Genomic DNA, 18,825 nt, shown 5'->3' on the forward strand with positions numbered 1-18,825 from the left:
TCAGTTTTGGACATCATTCCTACATCATTACTATTTTTGATAATAATTAAATAAAGATTCACTAGTAGGGATTGGGTAAGGGATGCACCACGTCTATTCAAAAGTAACTAAAGGCATACTTTAATGTTAATGTTCCCACCCAACTTTACACACCTGTCGATCCACGGGTGTGCAAAAGTTTTACTCTGTGAGTGTAAATGTTCCTTAATGTGTTTGCAAAAAAGTCAAAGACGGCCAGCCCCTGAAGATAAAGCTGAAAATAAAGTGAATCACACACCTTAAATTTAATTAAATTAATTGAATATGGCACTATCTGTCACCACTTTCCTTCAATCAATGCAAATATACAACAAGAAATGACAAATCAAAGCCAGTGCTTATAATTATAAAACTAAGAAGAAGAAACTAATCACTTCACCCTTCAGTTTCCACCAAAATTGAAATCATAACTGTCCTGATGAATATGCTAGATCACTTCACAGTCCTGTGTTTGTTGATTTTCCTTTTAATAACAAATACCTCATTCTGATATATTATTTATTAAATAACAAATTTTATTTTACCAACTTACTTAGCTTCTCCACAATCATTCCATGTATCCCTGTGGCGTCTACAGAAGTACTCACTCACTGGTACTCAGTGAGGCTCATGTAGCTCTGGTTTAGATCATCTAGTGTGTATTGAGTTGTAATAAAGCCGAATGATCCTTTTCATGCTAAAACTATTATAAGCTGCATAAATATTGTCAATATAATTGACTACTTGTGCTACTACTGTTACCAGTAATCTGACCCTGCTGCCACTATAGTCATTATTGCTGTTATCACTACTATTCTCATTCACTATACTGTTGCTGCTATTACTACTCCTACTGTTAATTACACACAGTCAGCCCTTTAATCCAGTCTAACTATAAAGGATCCATGCAGGTCAGACAAAGATATCCTATTCTTTTAAACACCCACATTCTGCCATTAAAGATTCACTCTCTGGTTGTGTTATAGTGCCCCCAGAGCCACAGACAATTTGGCAATATTGATGTTGGAACTGCAGGTCACATGACACCCATAGTCATCACATGACACAAAAAAAGGCTCTTTAACACTGTCTTGTTGTTGCCAACACCAAATTAAAACTAATTCCAGGTGTTGATAAAGTCTGAAACAGCATGAACAGCATATTGATTTACTGATAAAACATGGAAGCATTAAGAACTTTCTTGGCAAATGTGACTAGTGAATCCACACAGTATCCAAATGACTTTAAAGGAGCACTCTGCAGATTTAGCACTGCACTTCCATAACACTGTAGCTCACTGGAATGACTGGAATGAAATCAAAGCAACAGAACTAGATATGTCCTTTCATCATGTATTCATCTTCCCTATCGAAAGATGTCTCCTACATTACCCATAGTTTGTTTGGATATTCAGTGTGTTACGACGCTAGTAGCTAATGTAATCTGAGGCCCCAAAGGGCGGGGTACAAAGGTCTGGTGAGATCTCCTCTTTTTAACTCTGCTTGTAGCATTCAGACTGAACTGAGGCTGACTCAGATGACATCACACAGCTTCCTCTGGAGACACTGCAGACATCTTTTTCCACATATCCAATCACACTCCCCTGGAGTTCACACGCTGATGTGGAAAATCATACCACATCCCTGCTCAGTTCACTGTTGGACATCAACACATCTCACAATCAGGGAGGTAATCTTTGGATTTGGGAGCACTATTGACCACTAGAGGCTATTATAGACAGGAGAGTGGTTTTTGAGATGTTTTTCCATTGTTGTCCTCAGGTACTGATCACTTAAAGGGGGCATCCTGTGTGGCTGTGACATGTCAACAGAGATAAACCATGATATTCCCAATTCTGAATGTAGCTAAAGACAGAACAGAGAAGTCTTACGGTGAGTTGTCTTCATCTCCAGACAGACTCCAGTCATCATCATAAGAGCCTTGCTGAAAGGGGAACAAAAACACAGCCTTTGCTTATATCCATGTATGCCATCAGAATACAGCACTGTCATAAAATGTCAAACAGAAAAAGTGCATTACCATATCAGGATAAGGCTCTGTGACTTTCCTCAGTGGAGGCCCAAACTTCACTTGGTCAACTGCAAAGATAATGTGGGAGGAAGAAATTGAGTGCTGTGTAGTATTTTCACAGAACTGTGGCTTTCATCAGTAGAGAGACAGTGAAGTGCAGGCCCATGTGCTCAAATACAATTCAGACAAGTTCACACTATTAATGAGCACTTACTCTCAAGTGCATCGATTGGCCTTTAGCGGGAGCTAGACAGGAAGCACTCTGCAACCACACATCACCTGCTATGTCAATATTGAGCTCGCACTATATTAGATTAGCCTCTACAGCCCTCACACACAGCAGCTGAGCACAGCATGGCAATGGTGCAAAGAGGAAATACAGTGACATGTTTAATGTGAGTATGTTTCCACTCAACGCACTCAGAGGGTTTGCTGCCACAGCCTGACTTCTTCTGGTATGACCAGTAGCTTGAGGCTAATGTTAGCTATTGCTCACAAAAGACCTAACCATCTCACTGGTAACAAGGATAGCATAGTGTTCGCACTGATCAGGCCCACAGGTCAGCCCAACACTTTAATTTTTGAGGCTTAGGAAAAAAAATTGAAAAACAGAATTTGTGCAATACAGTTCCAAGCTCTGTTACAGAAGTATATGTCCATAAACTACGTGTCCCAGAATGCATTCCAATGTTGTTATCCATACACTGAAGGCATCTAGCCACTAGATGTCAATATATACTTGATAGCGTTTCACTAGCAGGCAACAAATATTGTACAGTGGTCAAATGTTTACATCCATTACCATCATGGTATTCATCAGTTCCAATGATTTCTACAGCTCTAACTAGTTGAAGTTTGGTTTAGTAATGAATTTAATGGGTCTTCTGAAAATATGGCCAAATCTGCTGCATAAAAAATATACATACAGTAATTCTAATATTTGTTTAAATGGCACTTTGCCATTTTCAACTCAGTTAGTTGCTTTTGATAGCAATCCACAAGCTTCTGGTAGTTGTCTGGGTGAATTTTTAACCACTCCTCAAGTCAGGACTTTGGGAAGGCCATCCAAAAAGCTCAATTCTAGCTTGATTTATTCATTCCAGCAAACTTCAGTCAAGCTTTAAGGTTCAAGGGCTTCTTTCTTGCACGGCAGCTCATGTTGATGTAAAACACACGACTGTGGACACTGACACCTGTTTACCAGTAGCTATTAATTCTTCACAGACTTGCTTTTTGGTGGTTTTTGGTTGACTCTTGACAGTCCTGACCAGATTTCTCTCAGCAGCAGGTGATGGTTTGTGTTTTCTTCCTCATCGTGTCAGTGACAAAGCTGTGCCATGCACTTTAAACTTTATACTCAAGTGTTTGTGCAATAATGTGCTCTTTCAGATCAATGCTGAGCTTCTTAGACTTTGCCACTGAAGCATTTGTGGCTGAGTCTACAGCAATGGGTGTATCAAACAAGCCCTATCAAAATGGGCCCAGAAAAGTCACCAGCTGTTATCAGTCAGAATCACTCAGAGGAAGTTAAGAGGCCATGCTACAAAGACAATTAACACATCTTTCTATAATCACCTCAATTGATCAATCAAGTTGCTGTACGTATATTTTTGGGCCAGTATATTTGGTCACATTGCCAGAAGACCTATAGTAAAATAATTACTGAACCAAGGGTTAGGGTTAGGCGTTTTTTGTGACAAAGTAGTTTGTGTTCCTCTCATTACAGTACAGAAACAATTTGAGTTGGAAGTGGATTTAAACTATTGACCAAGCCTACATATGCAAAAAAATATAAAAATATTATAGCCAGAGTCCCATCAACATTTTAATAGCACATCATGTATATACAGTATATATGCTCCCCAGAGGATTGAACACTCCATGCATTTTCCTCTCGCAACCACCATCAAAATAGGTCAAAATATAAAGTGAGAATATAAGTTGTAAGTAGACTGCCATTAAAAGCCTCTGAACCAAGAGTGTGAACTCTCCTTTCTAATGACAGTTCAGGGAGGGTTATGTCTGATCATTTTGGTGTCCTGGTTTTCGTCAAAAGAGAATCCAACAATCACAGCCAAATGTGCATTGCTAAGAAAGCATGCAGGGCTTCATCGTTTCTCTCAGGCTCACTTTTTTCCCTCTTCACACAACTGTCGGTGTCACTTTTTGTGTTGCAACACACAAAAGCAAGCCTTTGGGGAGAGACTGTCATGACATGCCCTCTGAACAGGTATAAACACTTTTGCTTTTATAACATGTCTCATGGTTGATTTAATGCACACCTAAGAATTAAGTATTTCATAGCAACACAATAATTTGTTAACAGCACTGCTGGTTGCTTCTGGGCATGTACTTCTAATGTTGTAAAAGGTTTCTTATAAAAACTTTTACTTTCTTAAGAGGATATTTCAAAGTACAGGTAGAGATTCATTTTCAGTTTACATCTGCAGGCTAGCTTTCAGAAGTATTCAACTTTGGTTGATGATGCGACTGACAATGTGTCCTGTGACCACAGAGAACCTAAGCTATTGGCTGACAGTTTGACATTGAAGCCGAGGATGGGGAAACTAGTGAACCAGAAAAGCAGAAGTTGCCGTCTAGTTTCGGCTCAGTTAGTTGTCTCCGCTGATTTGACTTCGATCAACACTTTGAAATACTGCTACAAGAAGTGTGGAGTTACTTTCTTTGCTGTTGAATCAGAATATGAGTATGTGTTACAGTCAACACGGAAGCATGTGTTGACTTAACAAATAACTGCTTAATAATCATTTCTCCATCTTCGCTGCAGTCAGTGGTTTCACTTCAGGGTAAAAATCAACTTGAAATTTAATCACACTGAACACGACGTGTCCTTTTTTGGTCAGAGATCCAGTGTTGTTGCACGGTTAAGCAGTTGGTGACAACTGATTTGAAAGCTCTGTGGTGTATAACAAAGCAGCTTCCCCAGCCTCTTTGCTAGTGCTCTGTGTTGTCAGTGTGTTGACGCCTTGTTGTAACATTACCATTTCTGCATTTCCTGTCCCCTAATAGCAACAATTAGCTTCCTCCTCTCGGTTACACATGAGTAAAGCCATTGAAATAAAACGTATATATTGTATTCTTAATTTTCAGTGTGTTCTAGATGTATGGCCTAGTGTCATTAGAAATCTTTCAGCTTTGTGGAGAGCAATGTTGTCAGCTGGTCCACCACTTTGGTCCAAACTGAAACTCATCTCAGCTGAACTAAAACAAATAACTGCATACCTATGCAATTTTGTACAGGCTTCTGGTGAACCACTATAGGACCTTATTTTAGAAAAAATATGCACAGTAGTTGATGGCGAGAGACCAATGACTGAATTGAATTACAGATATGATGTTTATCAACTTAAAAGATAAGCTGAAGTTTGTCTACAAACTGCTGTAGTGTAAGACGTTATTATAAAGCCTTCACAGTCATTCGTTCTGAAAGTGGCATCTCATCTAACGTTCAATGAAACCCTTAACTGAAAGCTTGTAGAGCCAGTGATATGGATTATCTAGCTCTAAAAATTGACAAATTCTCCTTTCATCTAACTGTTGCTGTCAATATGGCCACATTTAGAGGTTTGTTTTAAACTTTCCTCATACTATTTCTGTGCTAAAAACACCATGTTGGTGTTGGTGACATATATAGAGTGGTGTAGCGATTAAATATTTTTAGAGGCTGACCTCATCGCCGTGGTTCCATCAACGAAAAGTGTATGGGACTTTTGAATTGGACAGCAAATAATCTCTGTGACAAAACACAAGTTTATGATATTTATGTGCTTTGTTCAGCAAGATAATCTTCATAGATGATTGGTTATAAATTAACTACATCACGGTCACATGATTTAAACGTCACCACCACTAAGCGTTTTACTACACCATTACTATACAGGTTTTCTATAAAGTGATCTATGTATGGGTCAGATTATCTGCAACAGTCCAAAGGATGTGACTTCCACTCTGCTAACAGAGAGCAACAGTAACTGATGTTAATTACATATGGAGTCCACTAACTAACAACCAACTCCCAGCAAAACACAGGAGTAACACAGAGCCCCTTTTTATCTTGTATCATCCACAGATATTATTTCAGACGTTTCACTGAAAATCCATTAAAAAAAACCCTGACTTTGAGGCGAGGGAACCAGAAATGAAAAATTGCTGACTTACGTCTTGCTGCTCACTCCTGCAGCGCTCTGTTGTGACAGATGATGCAGTTCACTAAGCAGTTTCACACAAATCTAAATGGCATTTTAACCTCTTTACAACAAAATCCTCAATTTGCAAATGATCTTTTAAATTGAAAAGCAATGTATATGTGATTCATGGCACAATTCAAACTGGGTCAAAAAATGTCGCTCGCCATTGACTTCGGTACAAATCTTTTTAGATATAAGGTCCTATGGGGCAGGATTTTGCAGGCTCAAATGAAAGGTTCTCCAGTTATTGGATGGGCTGCCATGGAATTTGGTACAGATGTTCATGGTACCCAGAGAATTAAGCTCTATGACTTGGTGATCCACAGACTCTCCTCAAGTACCACCAGCAGGTCTAAGTTTTCAATTACCTTGAGAAGTATCTTAAAGTCCACCATTTAAATTGTGTGTACAGCTCTTGGGGATTGCGTATGTGAAAAAGAGGAAGCTGCATGTTGTCTGTTAAATTAACTCCAGTGATGTCACTCAGTGGCTACGTTGCATCATGGGTAATGTAGGCACTGATTTTGGTCATTTCTAAACGGACCATAATGAGCCCAACAGTGGTATATAAGTGTAATGTTAGACCAGTAGACTGCTTTTTAAAACCTGGTGCATACATTACCCACAATGCAACTTGGAGACTTTTCATCAGATCACATGCAGTTTCCTCTGGAGGCTTAATTCTACTTTTTTCTATATGCAGCAGTACTCCCCAACACGTAAACACACGTTAATGTGGTAAACCGTTGGGACATCTGTTCATTGTCACCAGCCTTGCAGTAGCTTTAGTAACAGCAGCAGCGGTTTGAGCCTTCAAGCAAATGCTAGTCAACTGCGGTGCAGGTGTTGAATGTGTTTGTGGCTTGTGTGTCTACCACAAGCACAGAGCGTGTAAGGGAAGCTGAGGTCAGCATCACGTTGATTCATGATATGGCACTGGGCAGAGTGTGAAGCCAGACTATCACACTGGAAACACTGACGCTACAAGAAGCCTACTGACAGTGCTGCAGTATGAAGTCACTCCGGCCAGTGCATAGAAGCACCACTGTCTGTCACACACCACTGGCATGTTCTCAGTGCCATCCTCTGACGCAGCCTCCTGCCCACATGTATGGACGGGTTACAGGACGAGGGCAGCCATCAACGGGCTGACTGAGAGGCTTTTGTCCTCATTCATATTCTGGAGATTACAGCACTGAATACTGGCACTCATAGTAGACAATGAAGCCACTCTTCAGCAAGGACAACCAACATACAGTATATTTAGACATGCATGCTTACAGTCACAGGCACAGATACCAAATGCGCTCGCATACAGTGATTGTCAGAAACAATCCATATTACTGTGAAATAGTTAAGAAACAAACAGATGATATATTCACTGGAATGAAAAGCTGGACATTGGTTTGCATCATATACTCCTTAAAATGGTCATATTTTTCGGTCATATATAAATCATGGTGCTGAGCAATAATAAAGCTGATGGGAAGGATTTGCAGGGAATTCATCATAAACCAAAGTATTGGACACATTCAGAATTTGACCTGATTATGTTGTTAGCATTAACCATCCTTTGGTGGGGCATATCAATGTCTCTACAACATTTTATGGCACACCGTCGAATAGTTGTTGAGATACCTCAGTCTGGACCAACACCATGGAAAAACCGCCCGACAAACCGAGCCATATCACTAGCTTGGGTAAAAATACACCCACCAATACATTTGAGAGTTCACTAATCACGTTTGTTTAATCCATACACAAACAGAAATGTAAAAATGACAGAGTGTGGTTTTAGAGGGAGTTATGTGCTGGAACTATTTCTTGACAAACAGCTCATCCCTTTGTCCTGTACTTTTGTGGCTCATCACTGGCTAGAACTCAGATTGCCAAATGCAGGCAGTGAGCACAGCAGCTTTTAGTTTTTGTCTCTGTACAGACACAATGGTACCAAACTTGCCAACCACATTGTGCCGACAAGAATTTAGGAAATGGTAGCTATTGTCTGCCAAGAGAGAGTTACAGCATGGAACTCCCCCTGAAACCATAAGCTTGTATCATTTCTGTTTGTGTGAGGGCAGAAAGCAAATAAGTGAAATTATCCTTTTGAAGCAATACTCCAAAATGTTCAAGTATGCTTATCTATGGTCTACTCAGCAGCCAGCCAATATACAGTAAGTTTCACATCTGTGTGAGCTTAAAGGCATGTTCAGCCTCACAGAAAGCCTGGAAAAATCCACCCACCAACAACTGAAAATTTCCCAAACTGTCAGATTGTTCCTTCAAAGTCTGTGTGTGTGTGTGTGTGTGTGTGTGTGTGTGTGTGTGTGTGTGTGGGTGTGTGTGTGTGGGTGTGGGTGTGTGCTCACATTGTTCTTCAGACAGCGTCCTCTCTACCGGCAGGTGTTTCCCTGCTGACTGAATCTTGTCCGGAGCCACTTCCCCAACCTGTCAACACATCACATTAACATGACACACCAGCAAAAACACTGAGTCTGACGTTGCATGTCTTTCTGTGTTGGCAGTCAGTGTTTTTTTTGTTTTTTTTTTCAGAAGTCACAACCTAATGAAACTACTTTTCATTATGGATGTAATGGTAAACATCATCTGTTGGCCTGCGTGTAAGCTTATGTCCCTTCCTGGCGGTACCGACCTCCAGCTCATTGTCGTCCATGCTGTATGTGTGGCTGTTGTGGAGCTCAGGGTTGTTGGCCATGTCCAGCAGCTCAATGATCAGGTTACGGGTCAGCAACTGTGTCACAAATGGATGCTGAAGAAACAAGGTAGAGGTCAAGACCTTGAACTAGAATAGAAATCTATGTTGATCTCAGATAAATCACTTGTCTTGTCTGCTTCTTCTGATAGCACTTCTCTGTTCACACCTTACACACAACAGTCACCTGGGTTACTTTGATTTGACCAAGTTATTACTGAGCAGAAGTGGTGCGATATTTGCAGCAGACTGTGTCAGAGGTGACGGATGAGAAATAATGTGTATGAATGTGAAGCTCTTCTTTCTCTTTGATGACAGAGAATCAAAACTTATCTGGATACCTAGGGGTTAAAAATAGAACTTATTACATTAGTGAATAGTGCTTGTATGATAGTGTCTTCATGAAGACAGATGAATGGTCAGCTACCATTCATTAATGACAAGCTATTAAGTGGAAGTTAACCTGCAGCAGTGTCTCAGCCGAGGGCCTTTTACGAGGGTTTTTAATGAGAGCCATCTTCACGAAGCTCTGGAAAGCCGCAGACCTGCAGAGAGAAAAAGGAAGGGGGAGAATGTTATTGAGTCATATATCAAGATGATGATGATGACAAGATTGAAGGGAGAAGACTTTTAGAATATTTTAAAGGAAGGCAGACAGTTCAGCTCACCACTTGGCTTTATCCTTTAGTCTTGGAGGCTGGAAGTTGCTCTTGGACATCAACATCAGCGCTCTGAAATATTGTTTTAAATGTCACCGGGCTGGAGAATGTCTGAATTGTTTACATGCAGTGACTGCCAATAAAATACAATAGAATACACAGCAGGCAGCCAAAGGGTTACATAACACAGGTCTCTTCTGTTTATGTCTCTGCTCTGACACCACGTAGAGTTCAATCAATCAGTCTGTTTCCAGCTGTCTGAGCTGAACTCCGTGTCATCTGTGCTGACTCACCTCATTGGGTGGAGGTCAAACATGGGCGGCTGGAGCTCAGCCAGCTCGATGGCAGTGATGCCGACCGCCCAGATGTCACAGAGGTGGTTATACCCACCCTTTTTCTCCACAGCAGCCACCTCCGGAGCCATCCTGGATGGATGAACCGAGGGAAAAGAAACAGGAGGGGAGTGAAGCAGTTGATATAACACTCCTGGAGAAGACTTTTGTGCAGTATTTAGCAGACAATGGCCTTTATTGATGCTTTACTATCAGCCGGACATTATGCTCCACCTCCGATAACATGTGTATTAAATTCTAGTTTAGTTTAATTTTTTTTTCTACTACAAGGTCTTTCTGCGCACTGTAGTATTAAATGTCACTCAAACAGGTGTTGGGCACTGTTTTCATTGGCGGATGAGTCCACATTTGATGTTTTAATGACATAGCTTTGCAAGGTGTGTCATCATTTCTTCCAAAAAACATGCTCATATCTGGAGCAAGCCATAGTGGCTGAATGGGATAAGTAGAGGAGTCCAGCATCACGTTCAGAACATATTGTTATATTGTTTCTGTCCCTGTTAACCACAATGCTGGTCAAGAACCTTTTTCCATGACAAGCACAAGATGCTGATGAGCTACAAATAGATCATTGATGATAAAATCTATGACGAAATGTGTGTACATACACTATGTCACCTTGTGTCAAATTTAAAAGCAAGCCACAGTGGCTTTGCCAGGCCAGAAGGGTTTTTCATGTCAAAAAGAAAGTTGAAATGAATGAATGAGTCTGGCTTTTAAGCTAACATGAGCTAGGTTATGGGTTGGCTAACGTCAGTTTGTCAGCTTAAAACGAGTCAAACAATGTCGGACAAGAGAAATGCTTAATCATACATTGTCCTATCATTTATTAAACCAACTGAATTAGTTTAAAGAGAGGAAACATTTTGACATCTGACTCTGTCATAGTGGCATTTAACTAAAACTGGACTCAAAGGTTTTATAGGTGGTTAAGCGTTTTCATCAAGACTAAGACAAAATGTAAAGCAGTTGCCAAAATTATATATATATAGAAAAACATATATTACCACTTATTCTACCACTCTTTTTCATAGAGCAAGTTACACCAGTTAAAATGGAATGTCTTTCACTGATTCCTGGAAGTAATTGTTTTATTGATTGAATTCCTCATTATGTGTCGCAACCTTTTCCATAATATGTGTGATGTCACTCAGATAAACAGTAAATATAAAGAAAAAAAATATTGCTATAACATATCAGCTACTTGCAGCCCTCATCCAAAACATACTGACAACAGTACTGAGTCATTGCAGACACCCTTACAGGCTGAATCTTGATCTTCATGCTACTGTAAAGAGACAGAAGTGAGGTCAGGTGAGTGCAGTGTCATTCACCTTACCAGTAGGGAGTTCCTATGAAAGACTTCCTTTTGGCTACAGAGGCACTGATCTCTGCTGCCACTCCAAAATCAGCTAGACAAAGAGGAGACAGACAGGGTCACACTGATGCTGACGGTTGCTGAAGTCCACTATAGATGGCCTATTTAGTTTAGTAGAATCATAGTGTGTGTGTGTGTGTGTGTGTGTGTGTGTGTGTGTGTGTGTGTGTGTGTGTGTGTGTGTGTGTGTGTGTGGTGGTGGGGGGGGGTCCAATACAGATCACCACTGACCCAGTTTCACATCTCCTCGCTCTGTCAAAAGGATGTTGGCTCCCTGCAGAGAGAAGACACACACTGATCTAAGACTGTGTTCACATGATTACTCACAGTTTAAATTTAAGAGCATCATCATACTGTAACTGCTTTACCTTTATGTCTCTGTGCATTTTACCAGTTTCGTGAAGGTGATACAAACCCTGTGGAGAAATCATCACAAGGAAATCAGCGCAGACTGATTGTGGATATATCTTTCGTCATTACTTATTCCATGGTCAGATACAGTTAGCTCCTGACATTACATACAGGTCTTCTGTGTCAGTTTCGGGCAGTTTGATTAAATAACAATGATAGTTAGAAAGATAGAAAATGCATCATACAGGTACAGTGTAAACCAAATTCACAGCATCACTCTACAACACAAGGCCATGTGATCGGTTCAATATGCAGGAGCTGCTACAGGTGTTAAAATTGGATACAATCTTCGGTTACAGTGTGAATTAGTGGATACTGTAATATTGAAATACTGTGCATTGGAATATAATAAAAATCATTTGGGAGGTTTGGAGAATGTGTTCACACAATGTCAGGTTCCAGCAAATGTGATACCTGATAAATCAAAGTACATTAGTACATGGATGCAAACATTAAAAACAATCCATTTATGCCATAAAACATTCCCTGCCGATTTTAAACATTGCCTGCAGTGGCCCAATACAACTGAACAAGCTGAAAAAGTCCAGAGGCAAGTATGAAACAGGTTCAACATAAATACACATTATTGTCTCTACTAGGCTCAGGTCTCGAGGCGATCATTGTCATTTGTGTGTTTGTTTGTGTTTGTATCTGTCCGCAGCTAATCTCATATACTACTGGTATCATCAGGCCAGTATTTATTGTGGACCTTTATGACGATATGCTCAGAGCCAGCCAACTCTGGGCGAGAAACTCTGTGCAGTGCCACGCCTTCTGAATGAATAAACAACTTAAGTCACACCAGATTCTGTTCGGACCTGGAGACATTTGCTAATGGGAGGAGTTAACTTTTGAGATTAAAAGTAGATGTATCTTCAGCACCGTGCAGAGTACATTCTTTTTATGTTAAATTCTTATTTTAGTTGTACTTATGTGATGGAATAATGTTCTGTATACTGGTGTATGTTAAAAAAAATAACGTGTTGGATGGAAAGGTAAGTTATACAGATTTATAGAACAATGGCACAACATTTCCAAGGGCAAAAGAAAAGTAAAAAGCGGGTACACAAGAATGCTTGAATAACAAGTTAGACTGCGGATTACCATGATGGAGCCAGAGGCAGGGAAATGTTTAGCTCAGTGATCATAATCACCAGTTTATTTAGAAAGGGTGCAAATGTGACCAAACCTTGGATAAAATAAAAAAGACCATAAGGGAAATATTTTTCTTCATTGGCAGTTACTATAACCAAGGCAGACAGACTGTGATTTCTTACTTTCTAAATCAGCGTCACATTTGTTGCCTTCAAACTTGATTATCCAATGAAACCTTACAGTGAGCTGGGGGTCACTCCCTAACAAAACACAGACAGTCTGGCACGTTCTGCAGTGGACTCTGCTGCAGCGGCATTTACCAATACAGTACATTTAGTGGTCTGGCGAGGTTAAATACTATTTAGCTCTTGTGTGGCTGGAAAAAAACACATGACTCATTCTGTCAGCAGAGTGACTTTAGAGATTTCACAATGCAGCTGCAACAAGCTGCCGCTCACCCAAAAAGCCTTACCTGGAGGGTTTCTCTGCACACGTACGCTATCTGTTTCTCCTTTAATGGGCCCGTCACTGTGAAGACAGTTTGATTAATAGCTCACAGACTCAAGATTAGGGTGAAAGAGAAAGAGCCAGCAGGGACATTTCTAATAATAGCCAAGTAGAGCTGACTGCTCATTGTGCTACATCTGTTTTTATGTCTCCAAATTAATGTGGTAATTACAGCTGTGACATTTTGTCTGCTCTCTTACCCAGATCCAGATGAGAGGATGAACTTCCTGTCTGTGGATCTACAGATAGGTCCACAAAGTGTTCAGCTTTGCTTAGCAAAATGACTGGAATTCTAGGCTCCTTTTAATTAAGGATTTTTACTGGATTTTATTGTGTTGTAAGTTGAGGTGTTAGACAGGTGAGAGATATCAGAGCTGTCATTCAGCTCATCACAGTTTGTATGTGGGGTTTGTATGTGGGGTCATTCGATGCCGTAGCTGTACTCCAAATACTTTCTTAGCCATGAACTTTTTAAATTCGGCCCTCTGAGCTAAATTTCAGCATTTCTATAATTCTCTGTATGTGTATTCTAAACATCACCAATTGCTTATTTTTCACTGGATTGGACTGAGATGTGTCCTGAACATACAAGAGACACCAAGGACGATTTTCAACATGTTGAAACAATCGTTACTGAATGTTGACAGTTATCACATTAATAGCAATTAATACTTTTTACATCCACTAGTTTAAACTTTCACTTGATTTTGTGTCATATGAATATAGTTCTATCACATCTATGTTGTTTGGTCCTGCATAAAAATGTTGACAAATACACTGATCATTTTCACCTTTTCTGGGTAAGATTGCTAACAACACTCCCATTATTCCTTTAATTGGTAATGCGGCACTTTTTTAATGAGTTGCAGATAATTATAAAGTTAGCACTAAAATTACAGACTAAATACAAGGTTTATTTGTATTTATACCATGATACATATCCTGTAGTGAGCCTCCACCGCAGTACTCCATGCAGATCCACAGCTTGGTGTTCCTGAAGGGAGACATAAAACTATCATCTTGGTGTTTTTCTTTGCAGAGATTGTGGAGGACAACACTGAAGCATCCAGTAACTAAAGGAAACACCAGTAGACACTCCCTGATATTCTGAAGCGTATGCATGCATCCAACAATCTAATGAAGCACTTGAAAGAGTGGGAGAGGAATCCAGCAGCAGTGTGGGGAAAACAAAAGTCAAATTCCACATAATTCAGTCCACCAACAATCTGAGGAATCCCACACATGTGATGTGGATGGGCTGATAACACACAGCACCTGTGATAGCTGCCGAAGTAGGCCACAATGTTTTTGTGCTTGCACTCCTTCATCATCGTAATCTCCTGCTGGATGGATGTGATGTCATCACCTGAACAGACAGACAGCTCAGTGAGTGTTTTTTTTTCTCACAACAGTCTGGTGTCAATGCACTGAGTTCTAGTAAGGGAGGAAAATTACAGACAAGTAAATCATTGGGTTAGACAAGTGGGAGTACTGGTATGTTAGGCTGATGCACCATTCTCTTAACATTGGGCCAGTTTCTGTGTCAGTTCATGACGTATTATCTTCATTAGAGAGAGATGTGTGATGGTGTACTGCTCATAATCAGCATTAAATAATAATAAAAAAAAGACTTAATGTTGTCAAGGCTTCAGTCACACAGTGTCACACAGACATGCTGCAGAAAAACCTTGGAAAAGCCTGTTTGGGCAGAACAGTGTGGTGCGCCTGTGGAGTAGGCTGCCGACACAACCGGCCATCAATGGGAAAAGTGGAGCAACTCTACACCTTGTTTTGTAAAGATGAACATAATTATGGCAGAGAACACTGAGACACATCTCTACAAACATGTCCCCATTAAAACCGTTTTCTATTTTCTATATTTTCTCATGTTACTGCATGCCAAGCATGTGCTCCTCTCAGGGCATCATGTTTATCTAGTGTTTATTATAAGTTTAAATATTGTAAACTTTTTCAGCTCAAGCCAAGGTTGTACTACTTTTTTCATGAATTATGAAAATGTAACATGATATGATAATTAAATATCATAGTGAAGTGCACACCACATTTCTAGCGATGTCTCAAATATGCCCATTAATATTCCCAAACACACATTCCCAAGGCGGCCGCACCTGTAGGGACAAGTCTCTGTGTGATCAGGGCGGTAGTGTAACTTTCTGCCCATCGTAATCTTAACCATTTGTGAGAGCTCATACAAATCGTGTAGGAACTGCAGTGAAGAGGGACCAGTTATCGTGGAAAACTGTAAGGAAGCCTGTAGTTTATTTGAATAAGTAAGTGCTAAACCTGAAAAAGTACAATCATGTACCAGTACCATATTGAAGCTTCAAATGAGCTTCAAATAATTAGTGCATTGTTTGAACACATTTAAATTCAGAGCTTTGCAGATCTGTATGTCGAATCTGGCCCTTCCAAAAAAGAAGTTGAATAGGCCGGCACCACTCTAAATCAGACTGCTGAAACTCATATTAGATTCAGTAAACCCCTGCAGAGAGTGAGGACTGTGGATTTTGTTCCCCATAACTGACATTTCAATTACTTTATGTAATTACTTTCAATTACAATTACTTGGCAGGACAGTATAGACAGAAGGAATGATTACAGTAATCACTTCATAATGTACATGAGCATGTCAGTTTTGTTTTAAGATAGACATGAAAAAATAAAATGTTAACCTACATGTAATTAAGACTAAAATTCTAAAGGGACAGTCTGACAGTTTGTGAAATTAATATCCAGGCAGAGGCATCATCTTTTTTTTTTATTATGATATATTCTATCATCATTTTATTATTTGAAAGTAGCAGTCACATGGGTCAACTGGAGATCAGCTGTCGGTGGATATGTCACACTCTAGCACCACTGCTTTGAAACGACAGCCCAAATATTTCATCATGAGTTTCTCATGGAAGTGTACTATAGTATGGGACAGCCAAAAATTGCATAGTCTCAGAAGTTAGCATGGCCCCGGTTCCCTCTGTGGGATTAATGAACTAGATTTTGGATTACTACAGAAAATAATCTGTGTTACAAACACGAATTTACGATACTTACAGGTTTCGTTTATCAGGATAATCCTCACAGTTGAACACCACTTTGCGATTTTTAAAGCGTTAATTAAAATCTCTTGCAGTAAAAAAAACTAACGTTAGGCTATAAACAGACTACATCATGGTTACATGACCTAAATCACCACCACTAAGTGTCAACTCAATAGCTCTACAGGTTCTCATAAAGTGATCAGTGTGCATGTTGTAAAATCGGAGTTAGAATAGTTTGTAACTGAAGTTGGCCTGTAAAGACAAACTAGTGAGTAGATGAGTCTCTGTGCTCACTCTGATGAAGTTTAATGTCCCCAATAACCTCTGTATATTATTTAGACATGTTTTTAAGAGCTTTAAAATGAAACTGTGGGACATTCAATGATGTATCTTATGTTGTAGAACAAAATGTACAAATATCTTCAGCCTGTGGTAACCACACACCTTATGTCAGACATTTAAGTAAAAACACAGTCAAAAGACTTTGAGATGAGGGAACAGGAAGTGCTAACATGCTAACGGATTTCTGGGTTTTATAACTGCAGACCACACCACTCTATACACACAACCATAAGATGATGTCACCTATTGACCTGTAAACAAGAGGGAACTGCTAACCTGCCCTGCCCTAAGCTCTCCAATGAAACTGACACTGACCTTCTGACTGACTGACTGGCAAAGGCACACTTCCTAAAATGTCAGACTGTTGATACATTTAATTCAAACACAGAAGGAAAAAAAACTGTGAGCATTTGTATAAGTTTGGACAGTGAACATACCAGGGTCTAGCTTGACAATCTTGATAGCTGCCAGTTCGGATGTCCTGATGTTACGAGCCTGGAAGGGATGAAAATGTGTGTTTGTGTAATGAGTGAATATAAACATATACAGTACATACAGCACTGTACCAGGATGTTACATCAAGATAGAAAAATACAAAACATACTAGATTCATCAGCAGAGGAACATATTGTACACACACACACACACACACACACACGCACTAAACTGTACAGAGGAGGACTGGGTCACTGTAAGACATCCAGGTTTTATGACCAAAGCAGTCACATAAATAATGACATGCTGAAGTCATTCCCCAACAAATCCGGGTAAATAGAGGTTGAACTTTCAGTTAACTTCAAGGTGTAATCCCTACACACAATCTCTCCTACTGGACGCCACAACTCAGAAACTTGTATTTAGAGAACATGCTGATATAGTGCCAGACTCAAATACCATGATTTGGATGAACGTAGGTTGGTCTCATGGAAATCTGCAACCTGTTAGAGCCCATTCCGCCCCATCTCTTCCTCTCCACTACTAACCAGAGGAGCATTCCAGAGGAAGATGAGAAACAGATCAGGTGCTTCTCATCTCCTGCTGCTGATCAAGGCCCTTATCAGACTAACCTCTGTATGTCACGCTCCCTTACACTGCTGCTCTATGAAGACAAAGACAGACAGATTTCACCACTGTATTTACACCTTACACTAACATATTATCTGTATCTGTATTTTGGCTGGATGTCACAGATGCACATGTTAATGCATGGGTGCATTTGCCTGTAGAGCGCATTGTCATAGGAATGTGATTGATATGGACACAGGACATCTGGAAGTGGTGTGGAATTGTTAAGTTGCGATGGGCTCTTCTCAGTTCTTTATTTCATGCCTTGTTGTCTCCTCTCTTCCCTGTCCTCCGGCCTATGACTCGGAAATTGATCTGAAATTCATCCATTCCTTCAGCAAGGCCTATAGTATTCTGGGCATTATGGGCACCAACATAAGAAAGATGAGATGGGATAAAATAAGATAATCCGTACCATCAGTAACAACATGGAGGTAGCTGAATAAGCCAGATGTCTCTGGCTGTGAAGGGGAGATGCAAATGCAAGTCAGTGTAGTGCCACAGGCTGAGGCTTGATGAACCTCAGATGGGTCGCCTGGATCGGGGTGTCACTTTGTGGGGTGAATTTTAGTGAATACATCAGTTTTCATGTTTCTGCCAGAAATACAGGAATAGACTGTACACACACACACACACACGTGTGCGCACACAAACAGTGCACAATGACCTTGCCATTTCTATAAGATTCATCTCTTTCTAAAGTCAATCAAGGTCATACTTTAGCTCCTTGGCTCATGAAAACTCTAGCGTACCCAGAAAACAGATAGCTTGCGTAATGTGCGTCAGATGCATACCCACACTGAGATACAGCACACTGTTGTGGTTTGGAAAGCCTGGGTGATGTGCCTTCACAGCTGGTATCAAGCTGCTCTATGGCCCAAACAAGGCATAGTGGGTTTTGCACAACAATGAAACATGGCTTTGCATTACTTCAAACAGTAACCTCAGAGGACATGTGAAAGACAGTACACCAGGCAGAAAAACTC

General features: G+C 40.2%; 1 protein-coding gene across 2 annotated transcripts in view; it reads right to left on the reverse strand.

The window, feature by feature from the left end:
• Positions 1-18,825, reverse strand: part of map4k2 (mitogen-activated protein kinase kinase kinase kinase 2) — a 41,326-nt gene that overhangs the window by 10,667 nt on the left and 11,834 nt on the right. For both annotated transcript variants that reach the window (XM_037112657.1, XM_037112656.1), the window contains exons 2-15: positions 17,212-17,269; positions 14,649-14,739; positions 14,303-14,367; positions 13,339-13,394; positions 11,729-11,776; positions 11,592-11,634; positions 11,322-11,394; positions 9,923-10,054; positions 9,639-9,701; positions 9,434-9,515; positions 8,911-9,027; positions 8,627-8,705; positions 2,059-2,117; positions 1,910-1,962 (exon numbers count right to left, since the gene is read on the reverse strand). In XM_037112657.1, coding sequence (XP_036968552.1) covers positions 1,910-1,962; positions 2,059-2,117; positions 8,627-8,705; positions 8,911-9,027; positions 9,434-9,515; positions 9,639-9,701; positions 9,923-10,054; positions 11,322-11,394; positions 11,592-11,634; positions 11,729-11,776; positions 13,339-13,394; positions 14,303-14,367; positions 14,649-14,739; positions 17,212-17,269 — 1,019 coding nt within the window. The remainder of the gene's footprint in view (positions 1-1,909; positions 1,963-2,058; positions 2,118-8,626; positions 8,706-8,910; positions 9,028-9,433; positions 9,516-9,638; positions 9,702-9,922; positions 10,055-11,321; positions 11,395-11,591; positions 11,635-11,728; positions 11,777-13,338; positions 13,395-14,302; positions 14,368-14,648; positions 14,740-17,211; positions 17,270-18,825) is intronic.

This window comes from Acanthopagrus latus, chromosome 10, assembly GCF_904848185.1.
Source record: "Acanthopagrus latus isolate v.2019 chromosome 10, fAcaLat1.1, whole genome shotgun sequence".
In the NCBI taxonomy this organism is placed as follows: Eukaryota; Metazoa; Chordata; class Actinopteri; order Spariformes; family Sparidae; genus Acanthopagrus; species Acanthopagrus latus.